This window comes from Schistocerca piceifrons, chromosome 6 (assembly GCF_021461385.2).
Source record: "Schistocerca piceifrons isolate TAMUIC-IGC-003096 chromosome 6, iqSchPice1.1, whole genome shotgun sequence".
NCBI classification, from domain to species: Eukaryota; Metazoa; Arthropoda; class Insecta; order Orthoptera; family Acrididae; genus Schistocerca; species Schistocerca piceifrons.
In genome coordinates, this window is record NC_060143.1 from 161,535,708 (window position 1) to 161,558,363 (window position 22,656).

The 22,656-nt window shown below is 38.1% G+C and overlaps 1 protein-coding gene across 1 annotated transcript in view; it reads left to right on the forward strand.

The window, feature by feature from the left end:
- The window catches only part of LOC124803208 (dynein beta chain, ciliary-like), a 586,091-nt gene that overhangs the window by 389,667 nt on the left and 173,768 nt on the right, over nt 1-22,656 (forward strand). Inside the window, exons 22-25 of the mRNA XM_047264389.1 lie at nt 1,288-1,498; nt 13,017-13,293; nt 13,467-13,749; nt 22,174-22,347. Of these exons, the coding sequence (XP_047120345.1) occupies nt 1,288-1,498; nt 13,017-13,293; nt 13,467-13,749; nt 22,174-22,347 (945 nt within the window). The remainder of the gene's footprint in view (nt 1-1,287; nt 1,499-13,016; nt 13,294-13,466; nt 13,750-22,173; nt 22,348-22,656) is intronic.

A 22,656-nucleotide genomic window follows, 5' to 3' on the forward strand; every position in this document is an offset into this window, starting at 1 on the left:
CCAAATCTACACAATATCCTCATTCATCCCTACACGGCGCCTGTTCTAAACCCTTGCCTCATGGCTCATATCCTTATAACAGACCTAGATGCAAGACCTTTTCTATATGTCCTGCCACCACCACCTACTTCAGTCTCATCAAAGGCAGGGCCACCTGTGAAACCAGTCATTTGATCTACAAGCCACTGTGCTGCAGTCTACATGGCATGACAACCAACAAGCTGTCTGTCCACATGAATGGCTACTGACAAACTGTGGCCAGGAAATGTCTGGACCACTCCATTGCTGAGCTTGCCACCCAGCACAATGTTCTTCGTGTCAGTGACTGCTTCACAGCCTGTGCCATCTGGATCCTTCCCACCAACAACAGCTTTTCTGAATTGTGCAGATGGGAACTCTCCCTGCAATAAATCCCATGTTCCCATAACCCTCCTGGCCTCAACCCTTGTTAGTCACTGTCTTCCACCGTTCCCTGTTTCCAATCCAGCACTACACAAGCTCCTGTTCCACCAACACACCCACAGCCTTTTTACTTCTCCAATTGTCCACTAACTGTCCCCTCCCCCTCCCTCCTCCACCCTGCCCACTGTCTAACCTCCTGACTGCACCCAGCTGCCCTACCCTCTCTTCACCTCACCCCTGTATGCTCCCATAGCAGCACTTGACCATCCTTCACCCCTACCCTCCTGTCTCCCTCCCCTCCCTGCCCCAGCCTCCTCTTTACCCCCCACCACCCAGATTGCTTTTCCCATCGTGCACTGTTGCTCGCAGTCTGACCTTGGCAGCCAGAGGCAGAAGTCATGTGTGTGTGTGTGTGTGTGTGTGTGTGTGTGTGTGTGTGTGTGTGTGTGTGTGTGTGTTGCATTTGTGTGAATGTGTGTGTATTTTATCCAATTCATAAGATGGCGTTCTTGCTAAAAGCTTACTTGTTTTGCAGTCTTTTTGTGGTGCCTATCTGCTACTCCACATCTCCATTTTTTTTCAGCTTCTTTAAATTTTCTGTTTGGTTTTGGTATTAGTCCAGGGTTTTATTCAGTTTTCTTAGTATTTTTTTAAAATTTTACTAACTACTCTATAATTTTTGAAAGATCCATACTTGGCATACAAGTTAATCATTTCTGCATTGTGATCTCTGTAACAGTCTATTTTTTGTATTATTATCAATTCCAACAAGGCTGTGTTATTGTCAACAGAAATTAAATGACTAAATGAAATATGTGAGAAAAAGATTTTGTAAACAATATTTTTCATTGGGCTCTAATGTGTTATTGAATGATTTGATTCCAGATAGTACAGCTGCAGGAACTTCTAGAAGTAAGACACTCAGTCTTCATAGTTGGGAATGCTGGTACTGGCAAGACTATGGTATGGCGCACACTATTCAGGACATACCAAAATATGAAAAGGAAGCCGTTTTACAATGACTTAAACCCAAAAGCTGTCACTAATGATGAGCTCTTTGGGATAATAAACCCTGCCACCAGAGAATGGAAGGATGGTGAGGCCACTGTAGTTAATTTAATTTTCACAAAGTGTTTCCATGATAAGACATATCTGCAGTAAACATAGCTAAGCATTCATGCCAAGCAACAACAGTCATACTCTAGTCCAAGCATTGGCATTTGGTTGCAGTTAATCTGGAATTCTGGCCTCGGCTGAACCAGTAGTAGCTATATTAACATAATATACACTCTTTGATTAACCAGATGGATGAGTTTGTGATCAAATATTATTTTGGCATAGGTGATATACAATCCTCACATATGGATGAGAAGTTCTTATCCTCGAGGTTTCTGTACCTGAATCTTCTTTTACTCATTACCAGTGTTTCTCCAGATTGCAGCGACTATTCTGCTGCTACAGGCAATTAATCAAATTAAAGCCTGGCTCCATTATTCATTTTTCTTTCAGTATTTTGACTTATGATTCATCCATCTGCTGAACAAGGCAGCCAATAAAATCATGATACACTGGATGTGTCCCAAACTTTGCTATAAACTGAATCTTTTATGGTCTGCCATGCATCCTATGGTGGCTTGCAGAGTAAGTATGAAGATGTATTGTAGATTATTAGGTTTCCCAATGCCCTCATTTCCACAGAGACCTTGATTATGCTGTCCCAAGCTTTATGGAACCTGTGCCAAAAAACTGGTCTGATCATATCTCATTTGGTGTGACAGTGCTCAGTAACAGGGATTTGCTTGGTTGGTTCTGTTGTGTAGGTCATTGGTATTTGGAATAGTCCCTTACCTGTACTGTCCTTGGACTCTCCATTCTGGCAAACCTGTAATGTCTCATAGCTTGATGATTCAGTGAAATAACTAAATACTTTTCCTAGGATTTTACGATAGATGTACACAGCTCTACTGTTACAGTTGTGTGGCTCTTCCCACTTTTATTAGTACTGTGAATTCTGCAATGGGCATGTCCAATTTTGCTTTTGCTAGGTACCTCTACACTTACATCTCCAAACATAATTCCGATAAAACAGGCTCAGTGAAATGATGCAGTAATCAATAAACACAGTGAAAACATGGCACAGTGACAGTAGATCATAATAAGAATAGTGCATACCTTCTTGTTGTGTAGAAAGTCAACAACATGATTAAGATATTCAGTGCGTAAATCACATGGACCAGTTACACTTTGTTGTTTCATGTTTGCTTTCTGAGTACAAACTTTACTCATGAGAACTGTGCAGTGGTCTTACATATGAGGGGGAACACAAAAGTAATGAGAATTGCTAACTCCATGTTCTGCTTCCTGTTGGGGAAATCAGCAGCGGAAACTGCTGCAATGCTTTGAGCCAGGGAAGGGTTTAAGAGTGGTTTTCTCATTTTAAAAGCGATCAAATCTCAATTGAAGACAGAACATGACCCCCAACATTTCTGACTTCCAGAATGGGTGAAAACATTAAAAAAATCTGTGTTGCAATCATGTTTGATCATTGTAAATCATTTGATGAATTGGTGGAAATGATTGGAAATCCTGGAGTTGATTACAAAATTCTGACAGCCAGAGAACCAATCATTTATGCATGTGTCGGGCTGTCAAAACTTGATCTAGATTTTGACACAAAAGTCATCATGTGTAACAAATCATGGTGTGGTGGATATGACCTAGAAACCAAGATCAAAGCCAAGAAAGAAAAAAAATTATCCACATTCTGGCAGCCAGGTTGTTGGCTTTTTCATCATGACAATGGCCCTGCACACACATTGAGTGTTACGTAGTTGTGGGCGAAAAACCAAATGACATCGGTTTCTCACCCATTCTATTCAGTAGACACTATGTGTGTGTGTGAGAGAGAGTGTGTGTTAGTTTCCAAGAAGGAAAAACCTGAAAGGGAAGAATTTTCAAGACAAATTAGTGGCGAAAAAATTTGCTGGGGTCACTAAACAGCCCAAGTTCAGACAAGTTTAAAAATTTTTCCACCAATGGAAAGGTGTTGGGGCATGTGTATTATGCCTGATGGACACTGCTTTGAAGGTGTTTAAGTACTGAAAATGTTCCATAAAATACATGATTTTTTGTAAAACTGTTCTCATTATTTTTGGATCCTCCCTCAAATTTGTTAGTGTGCCCATCACTGAGCTATATAGATGTTAAGTGGTTACTTACCAATCACAGATTGGGGGTTTTGGGTGGGGTTCAACTATTTAAAGACTGCTACCAAAATATTTGTTGATTTTGGAAACTGCATTATCATTTTAAAAATGGCTAGGTTAAATTTTGCTAATTTAGATGGACTATAGGTAAAATAGTCCCCCATTTGGATCTCTGGGTGTGGACTACTCACGAGGACATCGTTATCAAGCGAAAGAAAACTGGTGTTCTACGGATCGGAACATGGAATGTCAGATCCCTTAACTGGGTAGGTAGTTTAGAAAATTTAAGAAGGGAAATGGATAGGTTAAAGTTAGATAAAGTGAGAATTAGTGAAGGTCAGCGGCAGGAGGAACAAGACTTCTAGTCAAGTGAATACAGGTTTATAAATACAAAATTAAATGGGGGTAATGCAGGAGTAGGTTTAATAATGAATAAAAAAAATAGGAGTGTGGGTAAGCTAATACAAACAGCATAGTGAACGCATTATTGTTGCCAAGATCGACATGAAGCCCACACCTACCACAGTAGTTTCTATGCCAACTAGCTCTGCAGATGATGAAAAGATTGATGAAATGTATGAGGTGTGTTTTTTAAGTAAGTATCATTTTGCCACACCGCGGCCGCAGTGCTGCAGTCAGCGTACTGCACAAGTGCACTGGGTACCTACATCTGTTGTCTATGCACTGATGCCATTACAGTCTGATTCTTCTGCGTTTACGTTGTGTACTGAGTGTTTAAGATTCCTCCGATAATCATGAGTCCAGCCAACTGTGAAGTACAGGCTGTTATAAGATTTCTTAGTGCTAAAGGCCTAAAAGCGATCGATATTCATCGTGAGATCTGTGCAGTTTACAGAGAAAACATTATGAGTGATGGAATGGTAGGAAAGTAGGTGATAGCATTTAAATGTAGCCGCACAAATGTGCATGATGAACAACAGAGTAGGCATCCTTCGGTCGTTAATGAAAGTTTGGTGCAGGAATGGACAGTAAGGTGAGAGGAAACAGACGCTTTACAATTTCCTCCTTGCGGGATGACTTTCCTAATGTTTCTCATAGTGTTTTGTATGGCATTGTGACCGAGCACTTGTATTACCGAAAATTGTGGGCACGTTGGGTACCGAAAATGTTGACGGATGTGCACAAAATCAAACGTTTAGACAGTGCATTGACTTTCCTTGAGCGGTACCACAACAATGGTGATGATTTATTAAGCCAAATTGTTACGGGTGATGAAACATGGGTGGCCTAATCACACCAGAATCAAAGCAAAAGTCCATGGAAGTCGAGCAAGGGCATCATTTTGCTGCAAGACAATGCCCGTCTGCATGTGGTGAATCAGACCAAAGATCTCATCACATCATTTTAATGGGAAACTCTAGATCATCCTCCCATTTTGCTGCAAGACAATGCCTGTCTGCATGTGGTGAATCAGACCAAAGATCTCATCACATCTTTTTAATGGGAAACTCTAGATCGTCCTCCGTACAGCCCTGATCTTGCGCCCAATGACTACCATCTGTTCCTGCACTTGAAGAAACACCTGGTCGGTCAGCGTCTTCAAGACGATGATGAAGTCATAACAGTGGTAAAGCAGTGGTTAACAAGTCAGGCGACAGACTTCTATGAGGAGCGTATTCAAAAACCGGTACATGATTGTGACAAGTGCCTCAATATTGGCAGAAATTGTGTAGAAAAGTAGATTAAGGTACAGGCTTTCGTGTAAAAATAAAATTCTTGAGATATCTGAGCATGTCTTTCTTTAATTTCAAAATGGTACTTACTTAAAAAACATGCCTCGTATAATGAGATAAATGAAATTATTCACATAGTGAAGGAAGACGAAAATTTAATAGCCATGGGTGACTGGAATTCGATAGTAGGAAAAGGAATAGAAAGAAACATAGTAGGTGAATTTGGAATGGGGCTAAGAAATGAAAAAGGAAGCCGCCTGGTAGAATTTTGCACAGAGCACAAATTAATCATAGCTAACACGTGGTTCAAGAATCATGAAAGAATGTTGTATACATGGAAGAGGCCTGGAGATACTGGAAGGTTGCAGATAGTTTATACAATGGTAAGACAGAGATTTAGGAACCAGGGTTTAAATTGTAAGACATTTCCAGGGGTAGATGTGGACTCTGACCACAATCTACTGGTTATGCACTGTAGATTAAAACTGAAGAAACTGCGAAAAGGTGGGAATTTCAGAAGATGGGACCTGGATAAACTGACAGAACCAGAGGTTCTAGAGAGTTTCAGGGAGAGCATTAGGGAACAATTGTCAGGATTGGGGGAAAGAAATACAGTAGAGGAAGGATGGTTACTTTGAGGGATGAAATAGTGAAGGCAGCAGAGGATCAAGTAGGTAAAAAGATGAGAGCTAGTAGAAATCCTTGGGTAACAGAAGAGATACTGAATTTAATTGATGAAAGTAGAAAATACAAAAATGCAGTAAGTGAAGCAGGCAAAAAGGAATACAAACGTCTCAAAACTGAGATCGACAGGAAGTGCAAAATGGCTAAGCACGGATGGCTAGGGGACAAATGTAAGGATGTAGAGGCTTATCTCACAAGAGGTAAGATAGATACTGCCTACAGCAAAATTAAAGAGACCTTTGGAGAAAAGAGAAACGGAAACCCAGTTCTAAGCATATAAGGGAAAGCAGAAAGGTGGAAGGGGTATATAGAGGGTCTATACAGCGGCGATGTTCTTGAGGACAATATTATGGAAATGGAAGAGGAGGTAGATGAAAATGAAATGGGAGATATGACACTGCGTAAAGAGTTTGACAGAGCACTGGCCCTGGTAGTAGACAACATTCCATTAGAACTACTGACAGCCTTGGGAGAGCCAGTCCTGACAAAACTCTACCATCTGGTGAGCAAGATGTATGAGACAGGCGAAATTCCCTCAGACTTCAAGAAGAATATAATAATTCTAATCCCAAAGAAAGCAGGTGTTGACAGATGTGAAAATTACCGAACTATCAGTTTAATAAGTCACAGCTGCAAAATACTAATGTGAATTCTTTACAGAAGAATGGAAAAACTGGTAGAAGCCGACCTCGGGGAAGATCAGTTTGGATTCCGTAGAAATGTTGGAACACGTGAGGCAATACTGACCCTACAACTTATCTTAGAAGATAGATTAAGGAAAGGTAAACCTATGTTTCTAGCATTTGTAGACTTAGAGAAAGCTTCTTTCAAATTCTGAAGGTGGCAGGGGTAAAATACAGGGAGTGAAATGCTACATACAATATGTACAGAAACCAGATGGCAGTTATAAAAGTCCAGGGGCATGAAAGGGAAGCAGTGGTTGGGAAGGGAGTGAGACAGAATTGTAGCCTATCCCTGATGTGCAATCTGTATACTGAGCAAGCAGTAAAGGAAACAAAAGAAAAGTTCAGAGTAGGTATTAAAATCCATGGAGAAGAAATAAAAACTTTGAGGTTCGCCGATGACATTGTAATTCTGTCAGAGACAGCAAAGGACTTGGAAGAGCAATTGAACAGAATGGACAGTGTCTTGAAAGGAGGGTATAACATGAACATCAACAAAAGCAAAACAAGGATAATGGAAAGTAGTCGAATTAAGTCGGGTGATGCTGAAGGAATTAGATTAGGAAATGAGACACTTAAAGTAGTAGATGAGTTTTGCTATTTTTGGAGCAAAATAACTGATGATGGTCGAAGTAGAGAGGATATAAAATGTAGACTGGTAATGGCAAGGAAACCGTTTCCAAAGAAGAGAAATTTGTTAACATAGAGTGTAGATTTAGGTGTCAGAAAGTGGTTTCTGAAAGTATTTGTGTGGAGTGGAGCCATGTATGGAAGTGAAACGTGGATGATAAATAGTTTGAGAGAACAGAAGCTTTTGAAATGTGGTGCTACAGAAGAATAGATGGGTAGATCATGTAACTAATGAGGAGGTACTAAATGGAATTGGGGAGAAGAGGAGTTCGTGGCACAACTTGACTAGAAGAAGGGATCAGTTGGTAGGACATGTTCTGAGGCATCGAGGGATCACCAATCTAGTATTGGAGGGCAGTGTGGACGGTAAAAATCGTAGAGGGAGACCAAGAGATGAATGCACTAAGCAGATTCAGTAGGATGTAGGTTGCAGTAGGTACTGGGAGATGAAGAAACTTGCACAGGGTAGAGTAGCTTGGAGAGCTGCATCAAACCAGTCTCTGAGCTGAAGTCCACCACCATAACAACAACATAAGGCAGTAATGCGGTTTATAAAATATGTTGAAGATTAGTAACTTATAAAAGTTCATTAAACCATTTTTGAGCATATGCGTTAGGAATACCATACTTACAAGTATAGCAGCCATATTAAAAATTATTTTATATTATGATGAATTATGCAAATATTAATTAGTGACTTAATCCATCATTGAAGTACAGCATATTGTGCATAAAAATTAGGGTAACAAAATTATAGTGTCGAAGTGCAGAATCTAACAAGCGTAAAAGCAAAATTTGTGTTTGTAAATTGTGACCGTCCAGATTTTCAATGTCAGTTATCTCATAAGTTAATTAATTTTATAAAAATTTAATTATGATACTGCAAAGTTGAGGTGCCAGCCTTTCTAATGGTGTAGGCCAACTTCTCCTAATATGTCAATTAGCTCACAAGATTTTGCATATGACAAACTTAGTATTCTTTTCAGTTAGTCATGAAAACTAAGCTCTCTAATGGAATCAGCACATTCAAAATAATAATTTGGATACTAAATTTAAGTATAACTCAGCCTAACTATTGTATGTATATTATATGTATATTATATACGTTACTTTATGAGAAGTGAATAAGCAGAAGGAAAAGTTAAAATGTTAATAGGAACACAATCGTAGCAGTTGGTGTGTTTCTAGTTTTCTATGTTAGATGTTCTTTGGTCCTATCGTAAACTATTTTAATTGGTTGTCTCAGATCCAGCCTACCCTTTTTCCTTGAGACGATGTCAGTAACTGGTGAATAAACAACCCTTTCTTTCTCTTTCTTGACCTTTATTTCTTCCATGCACATTGTTAATTTGTGCCAGTATACTTGCTCAACTTGTTTTGTATGTACAGGGTGATTATAATTAAACTTTCAAAATTCTGTAGAAATAACACCACTGGTCAGAATGACGTTTAATTGCAACAGAATATTATTGGAGAAGGGGGAAAACGTATGGCAGAAGAAAAAAAATAGCGTGAAAATTGATCAATAGATGGCACTGTATGTGTCAGAATATGTAAATGAAAACACCTGTCATGTGCACAACCCACTGAAGTTGTTATAAATGCGCCGGGTACAAGGCTTTTCCTCCTTTTGCGTCTGCGACATTCACTTTGACTATCTCAATGCAGGATCGCTCTTTGCTTGTAAAGCCGAATTACAAGAATGGTGACTGTGCACATGTTGCTCTGCAGAAGTTCTGGACACTGAAGGGTTTGAAGGAAGGTGTTGGTCTGATGACTGCCGTGGGTTAGGAGAAAATGATTCAGAAATTCGAAAGACAGGTTCTTTTGGTGTGCAACCTGGTAGAGGGAGAAAACGAATTGATTCAATGTCAATGCAAGCAGTGGCCACAGCAATGCAGGAGGAGATGAGTGGTGCTGTGCAAACATGTAGTTCATGAAGAATTGCCCAAACTTTAGACATACACATGAGCATGGTGTGTAAAATCCTACAAAACATCCTTCTTTTCTATCCATTCAAAATTACCCATGTGCACAAGTTGCTTCCTGTTGACCTGCCAGCAAAAGAGACCTTTGATTTAGAATTACTTGGTTGCATGGACGTGGACAATGATTGGCTGTGGAAGATTTTGTCGATAGATGAAGCCCACTTCCATCTGACAGGATATGTCAATACACTTTGTCAAATATGGGCACTGGAAGATCTACATGCAAATCAACCAGTACCACTTCATCCTGAAAAGGTCACTGTGTGGTGCGGGTTAATGGCATCATTTATCACAGGGCCATATTTTTTCGAAAAGTTAGGTGCTTCTGGTCCTGTTACCTGCACCATAACTGGTAAGTGCTATGAATGTCTTTTGTACACCCATCTCATTCCAGCTCTCCAACAGCGGGGACGTGTGAATGGGATCATTTTTATGCAAGATGAAACACTTCCTCACATTGAAAATCCAGTTAAGCAGCTGCTGAAGCACCATTTCAGAAATGCTAGGCGTATCAGCTGCCACTTCCCTACAGCCTGGCCATCTCAATCTTTTGATCTTAATCCGTGTTGAGTTTTGGCTGTAGGGAAATCTGAAAGATGTTATGTGATATGTGATTTATTCATCCCATTACGTACAATTTTCAATTAATTTGATTTGATGTACAGGAGACATGTCAAGGTTTACAAAAGAAACTTTTTTCACTTTTTTGAGAGAAATACAAAAGTTTACATTATATTTTACATTTCTAAGTTACAGCTACACATGTACATAAAATAATACATGTAATACAATCCCTGTGTTAAGACTGTGAAGCTGTCCTCAATGAATTCATTGACAGAATAATAACACTTTTCCACCAGAAGAGCAAAGAGCAATCTTTTCAGTGAACCAATCTCCATTTTAACATTGTGTTTAGTGTTCCGATTGCAGACTTAGCTGCATTGAAGGCATGCATTGCACAACACATTCTGAATGTGACACCAGAAGCACTTCAATTGGTTGTGGAATATGCTGTTTCTCGATCTCAATTTGTTGCAGAAAATGGTGGACAGCATATTGAACATGTTTTGCGCCAGTCACATGGAAATTAATAATCTGATTTGATTTTGATTTATGCTTTTTACGCGGGTTTTGGCCTCAGGACAGTTAAAAACTGATGTGAGTGATGCTTTTTATGCAGTTTTTGGCCTCAGAACAATTAAAAACCAATTTTTCCTATCTGATGTGATATGACCTTGCCATGGTGGATGGGCTTGCTTAACTAACAGTATCATACCTGTACACCCTTACACACTGAGTAGTACAGTTTGTTTAACATCAAATGTACACCTTAGACATTGTTGTTTGATTCATTTGTCACCTGTAGTTGACCACTATTAAATTATGATATGTACAGCACCATCTATTGCTACATTTTGTAACTATTTATTTTTCTTCTGCCATATATTTTCCCCCTTTTCCGATAATATTCTGTTGCAATTGATGTCATCCTGGCCAGTGGTGTTATTTCTACAGTGGTTTGAATGTTTAATTATAATCACCCTGTACATTCATTTGAGAAACCAGTTGAAGGTAGAGCAATTTTTCAGTTACCGGTAGGTAATTCCTGTCTGACACTGCAATAGTTGTATTTGCTAGCACTCTCAGAATAACCATTCTTTGCTGAAAGTGACAATGACCTGAGGCATGGAGGTAGGAGTTTGTGTGTGCCAATTTTCTGTGAACTGTGTTGTTCAGGGATCCATCTACTCTTCTCTTTCCTAACCCATTGTTAAAAGATATTCCAGATACTTCTCTGAGTTGCATAATAAATTTTATGTAAGGATAGACAGGATGTGGTGTTCCAAGAAATCTCTAAACTATTTTTTTCCACGTGATCATATACCAAATGTATAATACATTGTAAGTCTGAAGTGCATATTTGTTTCACTGTGCTTTTTCTGGCACCATGTTCAGACTTAACATATTCAGTTGGATCTTGGTAAGTAAAACTATCTTCAGTTCATTTTTTAACACATAGTAAAAAAAATTTGTCTTAAAATTGCATCAGAGTAATATAAGTGGCTGTCACATGAAAACCAAACACCTGCTGCAATGGGACTATGGAATGGTTCCATTTAAAAGTAATTGCCATACATGTTAAGATATTTATCCCACCGGGAGACAAGATGATCAGTTACTGTTTTGTAGAAAGTGGTTGGCCACTAATGGATTTACAGCCACATCCCCCCTTGTGCTTTCTCATCTAACTGAAACCCGTGTCTGTGCATTTCTCTCTCCAGGTTGCCAAAGATGTGAAAATCACACATTGAAAGGTCTGGACTGTACGAAGAATGGTGCAATGTTTCCCAACCAAACTGGCAAGGCATAGCCTTCATCTGATTGGCAGTATGGGAGCAGGCACTATCATAAAACAGGATGCTTCCGCTGCTCAAGTTCCTTGACCATAGAACCACAATCATTGCACAGTGCTACGAACGCACTTTGCAGAAACTGTGATGTACTGTAAAGTAAAAATACTATTGGTTGGAATCATCCTGTTGCATGATAATGCCTGTCCACACACTGCCAATCAAACTAAGACTACGCCTTGGCAGTTTGGTTCAGAGACACTGCAAAATCCTCCATACAGTCTGGATCTTTCATCATGTGTTCTTTGGTGACTTGAAGAAAGACATATGGACATCAGTTTCAGTCTGACATAAAAGTGAAAGAGTGGATGCAGCTGGGGATTCACCAGCAGCCAACTGCTTTCTGTGAAACAGGAATTGATAGTCTTGTCTCCCAGTAGGATAAATATCTTAAAATGTGTGGCGATTGGTTACTTTTGAATGGAACCATTCCTTGGTCCCATTATGGCAGGTGTTCAGTTTTCAAAATATTTATTGATAAGGCTTATAAAGATTGTAGGAGGAAATTTAAGAGTAAGGGTCCATGAGTGTAAACTAAAGTATAAATAATGTACTGTTTCCAGACAACTGAGTGACAAGGATGAAGAAGACGTAAGTTATATGTTTAGAAAATTGGAAGAGTAATATGAGGAATGGGGAAAGGAGATAAATGTTGAAGATATTCAGTATAGGCCTATTCATGCAGAGTGTCATGACTTAAACACCAAGAAGGAAATTATTTACAGTATAATCTCACACAATACTTAAGTTTTGCACTAATGATGAGTGGAATGAATGATCAAGATGAGAAAAAAGGTATGTAACGAGAATGAGAGGGTGGAGGGGAGGGGGAGAGAAGAAAAGAAAAGTTCATGATTTAACAGTTACATCCAGTATTGTGAACCGGAAATATCCCCAACAGTTACAAAAAGCAAGTTTATGAGTATTATGGAAAACACAGTATCGTATGTGGGAGAAATGAGGGGACTGACACAAACTTCATGCAGTGAATGTATTAGATAAGGTATCACAAAATCAATGTAAGACTGAATGTACATGCAAATGATTGGAATAGAACAACATTGGTGTAGTGGTTAGAAAGGAAACAAAATGAATAATACGGTAATATAAAATGTGCTGATCATAACAGAATACTTCAAAGTGTCAGTGTGGTACCTCTCGGAAAGAAGAAAAGAGACCTAGGAAAGGCTGGAATGTGGGAACTGCACAGTCCAAGTACGAAAAGCAGCTGACAGAAAGCACCTACCCAGGTAACTGATACTCTTTCATATTTTTTCTTTGTGTGTGGTTTCATTTTCCTCTTTTTTCCCTCCCTCAGGTTTGTTCTCAGTTATCATGCGTGATCAAGCCAACTTAGCTGGTGATGGTCCGAAGTGGATCATGCTTGATGGAGACATTGATCCAATGTGGATTGAATCTCTTAATACTGTGATGGATGACAATAAGGTCTTGACACTAGCTAGTAATGAAAGAATTGCCCTTACACCAATGATGCGCCTACTATTCGAAATTTCAAACTTGAGAACTGCTACTCCAGCTACCGTTTCTCGAGCAGGAATACTTTACATAAACCCGCAGGATCTTGGCTGGGGTCCGTAAGTAGCTTAATTGATTATCAACTTTCTATTTTAATTTTATGACTGTTTTTGGACTCGCACTAGATTTCTCCTTGTTAGCTTGGCATGCAGTGCTGTATATTATAAATGTTATCTTACATCTCTTTGTTATGGAGTTCAGTTAGTTGTATTTAATGCTCTATTTGTTCTAGATTTGTTACAAGTTGGATTGATAAAAGGGAGACAGAGACAGAAAAGCGAAATCTTAGCACTTTGTTTGAAAAATATGTTCCACCTTGCCTGGATGCAGTACGTTTAAAGTTTAAAAAAATTACACCTATTCCTGACATATCACACATCCAGATGTTATGCCATCTGCTCGATTGTTTGCTCACACCAACAAATCTGCCTCCAGAATGTCCAAATGAATGGTATGAAGTGTATTTTGTATTTGCATGCATTTGGGCATTTGGATCTGCATTGTTTCAAGATCAGGTAAGCAATATTTTAAAATGACTCCATTCATAATTATTATTTTACCTTCTCCCAGAGTTGGGATGAGGCAGTAGAACAATGGGAGACTACAGCCAATAGTAATATATTTTTCTTTTTGCTCTGAATTAATTTCATAGGCAATCTCTTAATACTTTCACATCTAAACTACAAGCAAGTCCAAATATGAAGTCAGGGTCATCAGTCAAGTTCAATATTTAGTACTGAATGTACATTTATTATTGATACCAACATACAGCCAGAAAAAAATGACCATTGGGATGGAGATTGCAGCTGTTTATACTAACATAGAATACTGCAGAATGCTGTTATGCAAACATCGAATATTCCAGAATATACAAACATTAAAAACATATTTCTAGAAGCTTCCAAAAATGATGAATTCTAAATAACAAATTGATGAAGGTTGAGCTTGAAATGGCGTGCTAACCACTTCACCCACACTGCATGCACCAGAGTTAATGGCATTGCTCCCTCTTTTGGATAAACAGTGACCTACTGTTTTGGAAGTTCTCATTGGAGCTAGCTTCAACACACTGGATATAGATCTTTTCAATGGTCCTCAAAATGGTGGATTTTCACATTTTGGTCATGTTGTTACTTTTTCGTTATAATGAGCATTGGCACTTCTTGACTATTGAGAACGTCTTTAGTTTCTTTGAACTTCTGGACCATAGTAGGGCTTCATATGTTGGATATAGACATGTCTGCTCTTTTGTTTTTTGAAGAAGGGTCATAATGATTGACTTCGTGTGTGATGCTCAACAGTCTGTGAAGGATGTGGTACAGTCCAAAACTGTGGTTTGGTAATTTTTCTGATAGTCCTATTTTCCATACAGACATAAAAATTTATACATGGTCTGAATCGCACTGGCTGGTGCTTGACATTATAGCATTCAAAGTCTTTCTCCTGTGTGTACAGGTTCCTTATGAAAGTCAACTGTCCTGTTTCTTTGGTCTTCTTGGTGATGAGGTGTTTCACCTAGTCATCCTAAGTATTGTACAGTTGAAGCGGTGGCAATGATAACTAGTCTTGATTGGAAGCCTTTTCCATGATCAGAGGTCAACACAAGGAGCACTCTGTGTTACATAATTATGTCTTCTGCAAGGAACTTTGCAATTTTTGAAGCTTCGGCAGACAGTACATCTTTGGTGACAGAATAACAGGTAAGGTACTAGTCAGAGCAGACTATTTTCCATTGATTCCCATTTGCCATTTCTGGGAGCCTTTCCAAGAGGCCAATTCCAAATGGGGTGGAATGGCACTGCTGCAGGCGGATTGAGACTAGATGTTCCAGAGGTAGTTGTATTATGTTTCTCTGTCATTGGCATTCCTCATAGTGGCTCACAGGGCACCTAACGGATTGGTAGAGACCTGGCCAGTGATACTGCATCTGATTCTTTCTAGAGTCTTCATGAATCCTAAGTTGGATTGTCATGAAAAAACTGAAGAATAGCTGGCCACAGACGTGCTGGGACGATGAGTAACCGTTTTTGCCCCATTGGATCATAGTTCCTCTTATCCAGTACTCCATTAATTGACTGGGATTCCCCTTTGAAGAGTTCCCCCTTCTTCAGGGCTTCTTTGCTTTTCAGCCATGCTGGATTTTCCTTTGTTCGGCAGCCATGTCATTCAATGCAGCAGTGACAGATTTCATTGGTGTTGCTGTGTTCTGTGAAAGGATTCTTTGAAAGGCAATTATCATCCTTGTGTTGTGACTGCTTTTGTATACCATTGTGACATTGTACTCTTGAAGCTTCAGTGCCCATCTTGCCATTTGATCCAATGGATCTATTTATTTATTTATTTATTTATTTTATCCATCTTTCAGCACCTACATGCAATCGATGTCGTCAGAAGAGTTACAGCTATTTGTACATTATGTTTTACATACCAAAATATTACATAGTAAAAATATAGCAATGTTGTAAACTATTAGCTTACAACAGCCTCTACATCTAGATCCATACATAACAGTAAGCCATAATTTATCAGCATTAACATGCAATCAATGTTGTCAGAAGTATTATAGCTATTTGTACATTATGTTTCATATAACAAAAATATTACATGGAAAAAAAAGATAGTGTTGTACCCTATTAGCTTATAGCTAGCTGCCTCTACATCCATAACTATACATAACAGTAAGCCTTAGTTTATCAATAAATTAGATCATCTTTACAACTATTCTGAAATTCTTCTACTCTGTAGAAAGTATTTTTCTTCATCCACACTTTGGTTTTAGTTTTGAAAATATCCATTGAAACCAATTGAGCCTGTATGGGTAAAGTGTTGAATAATTTTATGCCTATGTATTCATAGCTAGATTGGGTTTTCTTAAGCCTGGTTGTGGGTATATCAATCATATTTGTTTGTCGAGTATTGTGTTGATGAACTGATTTCCTTATAGTGTAGTGGTTTAAGTTTTCTTTTATGTTTAATAGGCAACAATATATGTAAAGAGATGGGACTGTGAGAATTTTTAAATCTCTAAAATAAGGTCTACATGAGGTCTTGTTGTCAGTGATTCCGTACAAACGTCTAATTGCTTTCTTCTGCCAAGTGAAAATTTTTTTGGCTCCTGGAGAGTTACCCCATAAAACAATGCCATATTGTAGATGGCAATGAAAGAAGGCATAGTATGACTGAAGCAATAAATCTTGTGTAACACATGTGTGTAGTTTAGCTAGTAGGTAGATAACTCGTGATAGCTTTCGACATACATAATCTGTATGTGTGTCCCAAGTTAATTTTGAGTCAATGTGTATTCCTAGTAGTTTAACAGATGATAACTCCATGTTACTGTTCGATAAACTGAAGTTTATCTTGATAGTCTTTTCATGGCTCATAGATAAGTCATTAGCTTTAATCCAGATATTAGATATTTTGAGACACTCTTCACTTTCCTCCTTCAATATGTTTATATCCTTTCCAGAATTAGCTAATGTTGTGTCATCAGCATAGAGGATAGATTTACAGGGTAAGTTGTTCGGAAAGTCATTTACAAACAATATAAATAGTAGAGGGCCAAGCACTGAGCCCTGAGGAACACCTCGTTTTATACTTAAAGTCTGTGACTGTTGGTCATTATGCTTTACTATTTGTTTCTATTGCTGAGGTATGATTCAATTAGTGAGAGTTCCAAGTGTTTGATTCCATAGCAACACAGTTTATCTAATAATAATTTGTGGTTAACTGAGTCGAGAGCCTTAAGTCAATTAGAATGGCTTCAGCAGATAATTCTGACTCAAATGCGCTTAGTACAAAAGAGATAAGGTTTTCAACTGCTTTGACTGTTGATAAGTTTGACCTGAATCCATACTGAGAATCATTTAATATATTATTGTCTGATAGGTGTATGCATATTTGCTGCATTATTATTTTTGAGAGAATAGGCACAAGTGAAATTGGTCTATAATTATTGATACAGGACTTGTCACCCTTTTCATATAATGGTATGACAACTGTTTTTTTGAGACATTCTGGAAAGTGTCCACTCAAGAGAATCCAGTTTATCAGTATGCAAAGAGGGTATGTTATGAGATCTACAACTTTTTTAATTACATAGTTTGACAGGCCATACACATCTTCAGATCTAGAGTATCCTAATTTAGAGGTTGCTTTAATTATATCAGTTACTTGTACTTCTCTCCATTTACAAGCTGACACTATGTTTGTAATGTTTTGTTGAAAATTTCTGCCAGATATGGGGTGAGAAATAGGTGTATGTGTTGAATTGGAATTCTGGTTGCTATGGGTTGGAAGGCTAAGATTGGCAGAGTTGACAAAAAAGTGATTGAAATCATCAGCAGTGACGTTAGCAGCATTTGTGTTGTCTTTGTAGTTTATATCCATACCTAGCTCTGCTTTTATTACTTTCCATGCAGCCTTACATTTATTGTGTGATTTTTTTAATGAAATCACCATTTGCCTTACACTTGGCTATTTTAATTTCAGATCTATATTTTCTTTTCAGGTTTTTGTAAGTTTCTTTATCTACTACTCCCTTTTTGACCTTATCGTGACAAGTAATTACCAATAGTCTCAGTTTTTGTAATTGGGGTGAAAACCACTTTTGTAAAGTTGAGTGGCTAGGTTTCCTAACTTTTTTGTTTTTTTGTTTTTTAACCAGTGGACAGCATGTGTGGAAGATTTCAGAAATGATTTTGAGGAATGTGCTGAAGGCTTCATCAACATTTCTGGAGGAATGTATAACAGTATTCCAATCTATAGACTTAAGTTCTTCTCTATACTTGCTAATATTTGTATCTGTAGATAGTCTGACACAGTGAGTTTGTTCCTCGTCTTCTTTTGGTTTTTTAGTAATTAGTTTCACCCATATACCTCTATGGTCTGACAGGTAATCGACATTAAGTAAGCCTAGCTCAAAATCACATTTGTATACATTTGTTATTAGATTGTTAAGACAGGAGGAGTGCCTTGTCGGACTTTCATTTGCACAAAAGAGATTATAGGATCTTAACATGTTTACTAAATTAACATTTCTGGCTGTCATTTTCCTAATGTCTATGTTTAGATCCCCAAAGATTAAAATTTTGTATTTAGTATATTTTTGTATACTGATCACAAGTTTTTCTAAACGTTCTATAAATTGTTCTACATTACTTTCAGGAGTGTGATATAAAGACACAGTTATGAGCTGTATACTAGGTATAATAAAAGCAGCTGCTCCAAAAACACCTTTAGTGCATAGGTCACTAACTTCAAGAACAGAAAACTTTAGGTCTAGATCATTGCTAATATATATGGATGAACCCCCATAGGATTCACTGGGTCTGCAGAAGTATGTAGCTAATCTGAAACCTGATGGTACATACAGTTTTATATCCTCTTCCCTTAACCAATGTTCGTTTATACATAAAATCATTCTTTTGTTACTTTTTAATAGTATACCAAGCTCATCAGCTTTATTTTTCAGAGACCTGACATTTAAGTGCAGAAATAAGATAGAGTTACTGTCACAGGAGGGGAGGAGTACAGTATTATGGGGCAATGGAGAACATTTAATTGTTTTTTCAGCCCTGGAATCTATGTTAGGTGGCGGTTGGACTTCCTTGGGATAAACCATAAAAAATCTTCATTTCTCTTAGGTAATTTTTTGGGTCTGTTTGAAACATGGTTAGAAGTTTGTTTCACTTTACTGTCCACAAGTTTTATAGGAACATGTTTTCCCAAATCATTTGGTATCACTTCATCATGAGACAAAGATGATACTTTACTTACTGTGACTGGTCTATTCTTTTCTGCTACTCTTGAAGGTGATGGAGGAGGAGCTGGTACTGTTTCTGCTGTTGGTGAAGTTGGTTTAGTTGTTGCTGGTGGAGGAGTTGTTTCTGCTATTACTGGTAAAGGAGTTGGTTCTACTATTGCTGGTGTGGGAGATGGTGCTGCTGCTATAGGAACTAGTTCTACTGCTGGAGGAGTTGCTTCTGCTGTTGCTGATGGTGTTTCTTCTGCTATTTCTGGTGAAGTAGTTTGTGCTGTTACTGCTGGTGAGGGAGATGGTGTTACTGCTGTAGGAGCTCGTTCTAATGCTAGAGGAGTTACTTCTGCTGTTACTGAACGTGGTTCTTCTGATGCTGCTGTTGATTCTACTTCTGTTAGTATTGCTTCTTTAGGTATTTCTGCTGCATTTTCTGTTACTGTATCTGATTCTGCATTAGTCACTCCAAGAGATACTTTCTGTGATGATGATACAGGTACCACTGACGATGTTGTTGGTAAGTATAGCAGTCTCTGAATAATTTCCATTAGCTTTAATGTAACAAGTTGCTTTTCAAGGCCGTTTAAGTGCAGCCCGTGAGTAGTGTGGAATCTGCGTCCAATGGTATTAATATTAACAACAGAAACATTTCTATATTGTTTGCATATACTGGAAAAAAGTTCATTGGCGGCACTAATTTCCTTGTTTACACACGACCAGGACATCAAGTCGTACCTTTTTGTATATTTACGAGGATAACGTTTGTATGACTTAGTTCAGATAAACACTTGTTTAATTCGCAACAGGCTTTAGATGTATCATTTTGATAAATGTCATTAGATCCACCAAAGAGGACAACAAAATCTTTTGAAGACAGCTTTTTTATTTCTTCAGAAAAAACTAGTTTTCTTATTTCTGAGAGGGGCGCCCCAGGCTTTACAAAGCTCATCGATTTCACATTTGAAGCTTTATTTATGCGTGAGACAATACCGTGGCTGTGGCTATCGCCTAAAATGTAAAGTTTTGGAACATGGACGGGAGTTTTAGACTGATGTTTTCTTTCGCACTCGCAACAGGTTACACCACTGTTAGTGTTTTTCCCGCACTTTCTACAAACATAAACAACAGAACTGTTATTAACAAAAGTTACAGTATCTTGAGGTAAAACGCTAAGCCTCTTTGCTTCTTTTTCATACTGTTCGTGTTCGTGATGTTTTATAACTGAAAACTCTTCCAGTAGAGCACTGATAACTTCGTCTTTGGTGTTTCTCATATTAGGTTTTTGGCCTAAGTCGCCTTTGAAAGAGCTATTGCAGAACCATAGTTTCCTTTTAGGACTGACATTAACACACGAATAATGAAAAACCGTTTACAATTTAAGCACATTATACCTTTTACAACACGTTTCTTGCAATGGCATGTTGTATCAGAGTTCACCATTTCCCACGAATGAGTCGAAGTACTTGCTGGATGAGATGCCTGATTATAACATTTTCCTGTTACCAGGTTTTTTTTGGCGTCTACTTTTGCGATAATATAACATGGCATACATGTACTGTCATAATACACACAGAATTTGTTGCATATCGAACACTTTTCCTCGTTATTTTTTGACTTTTGTACGGAACTAACATACTCCCGATCTACACTAGGCGCCATCTTAAGATGGTATCTTCCTTCCAACTATTCAGCCAACAGAGAGAATGGTCCTTTACAATGGCAAATGGTTTATCAGCTAAAAGTAGCCAGAACTTGTTGATGCCCCAAACAACTGCAAGGCACTCTTTCTCAGCTTTAGAGCAGTTTATCACATGCTAGGAGCATATTCTGAGAGCATAAGCAATCACCTCTTGAGCACCTTCCTGAATTTGTACTAGAACTGCTATTGTTCCAAACCCATATGTATCAATGTGAGGTTCTGTCTTGGCATTCTTGTCATACAATGCTGGAAATGAAGAAGATGTTAGTGCCTCCTTAAGGACAAGGAAAGATATTTCTTGCATGTTGTTCCAGTAAAATTTGTTGTTCCTTGCAATACTTCTTGCAAGGGTGCAGAGGTTTATGATGAGGTAGAAATCAGTTCAATCCAGGACTGAGCACTAATGTGGATGTTGAAAAATGTCATATTTCAATTGCTGTTACAATTCTTATCCTTGCTGGACAGAGTGTAGTGGAGCATTGTTGTACATAAACATGACACCATAGTAAAGAGACCTAGTTGTTTGCTTTGAAGACTTTTCTCAATTACCTTAATGCACCACTGTAAGCTTCACACTTAATTGTCCTTCCATGCTCCATAAAATCAACAGATGTGATTCCTTTAGCATATCAAAACATAGTAGTCATAATATTTCTGGGTGACAGTTTTAAGTGTGCTTTTTATAGGCTTCTTGGGTGAGATGATATGACTCCACACCGTCAATTGCAGTTTTGTCTGCACATTAACTTAGAAAACCTAAGTCATGATTCTATTTAGTAGTCCATCACATCATAGTGAAAACAAAAGTCCAGAGAAGCCATCACCTTCTGAGATTTAGGAGACTTTGAATACAACAAGCACAGAACTGTTATGTCCTGTTTCATCACAATCTCTTGCAAAACATGCATAATGTATGAAAGTTGCTTGGCAGTTGCTGCTTTTCAGGAATTTTCTGTCAGTTTGCCAAACTAGTTTGTTGCTGACGGAAAGCCTTTTCTGTTATCTGAATTTCATCTCTCCAATCTCAAACAAATGACAATATTGATGCATAACACTTTGACACTTCACATTTTACTCTTATTGAGAACAAATTTCACAGTGTGTGTCAACTGTTTGGGGAGATTTTTGCACCACTAAACACCACATCACTGAAAAGCTCTTGCATTTGGCAGGATTTTCGATTGTAGAGCTCATTTTGAGTGACTATTGTGGGCAAAAGAAAAACACTGTGACTATTTATTTAACTACAAAGCACACCTGAGTACTGCATAAGTAAGTATAATGACTGGTCTGTTGTCCTATTACTTCACATGCTACATGAAAATGCAGTTTGTTCTTCAGATAGCCTCATGATTAGAAGTACTGTCTCCTTGTAGAATGCCACTGTAGTGTTTCTTTTGTATAATTATGGGTTGTCATTCAATTATTTTACTTTATTTTTTATGATTTAAGGAATCTACTCAATGAGGTTTCTGTTTATAGCTGGTGGACCACAGAGTTGAATTTACTAAATGGTGGACAAATGAATTCAAAAGTATCAAATTACCTCCTCAAGGCACTGTTTTTAATTACTTCATAGATAATGAGACAAAAGCTTTCTTGCCATGGACTGAAAAAGTCAAAAAGTTTGAACTTAACTATGATATCCCATTACAGGTAATATTTCTTTGTAATTTTAACTTTCTCATTAATGTGCTCTACTTACTAATGCTGTGAGTTTAAAAGAACATCATTTGTCAATTATTCACAACAGATGAACTTTTAACATATTATTTGTGTCGGCGTACACAGTGTGCAAGTGTAATTGAAGAGGTCAGAGTGTAGAAATTTTTTTATAGTTTTAGCCACATTCGCATGTTTTAATGAGTGTAAGGGCACTGATGACCTCGCTGTTGAGCAGCCATAAGCTCCAAACATCTTCATCATCATCATCATCATCATCATGTAGGGATCAGTGGAAAAAGT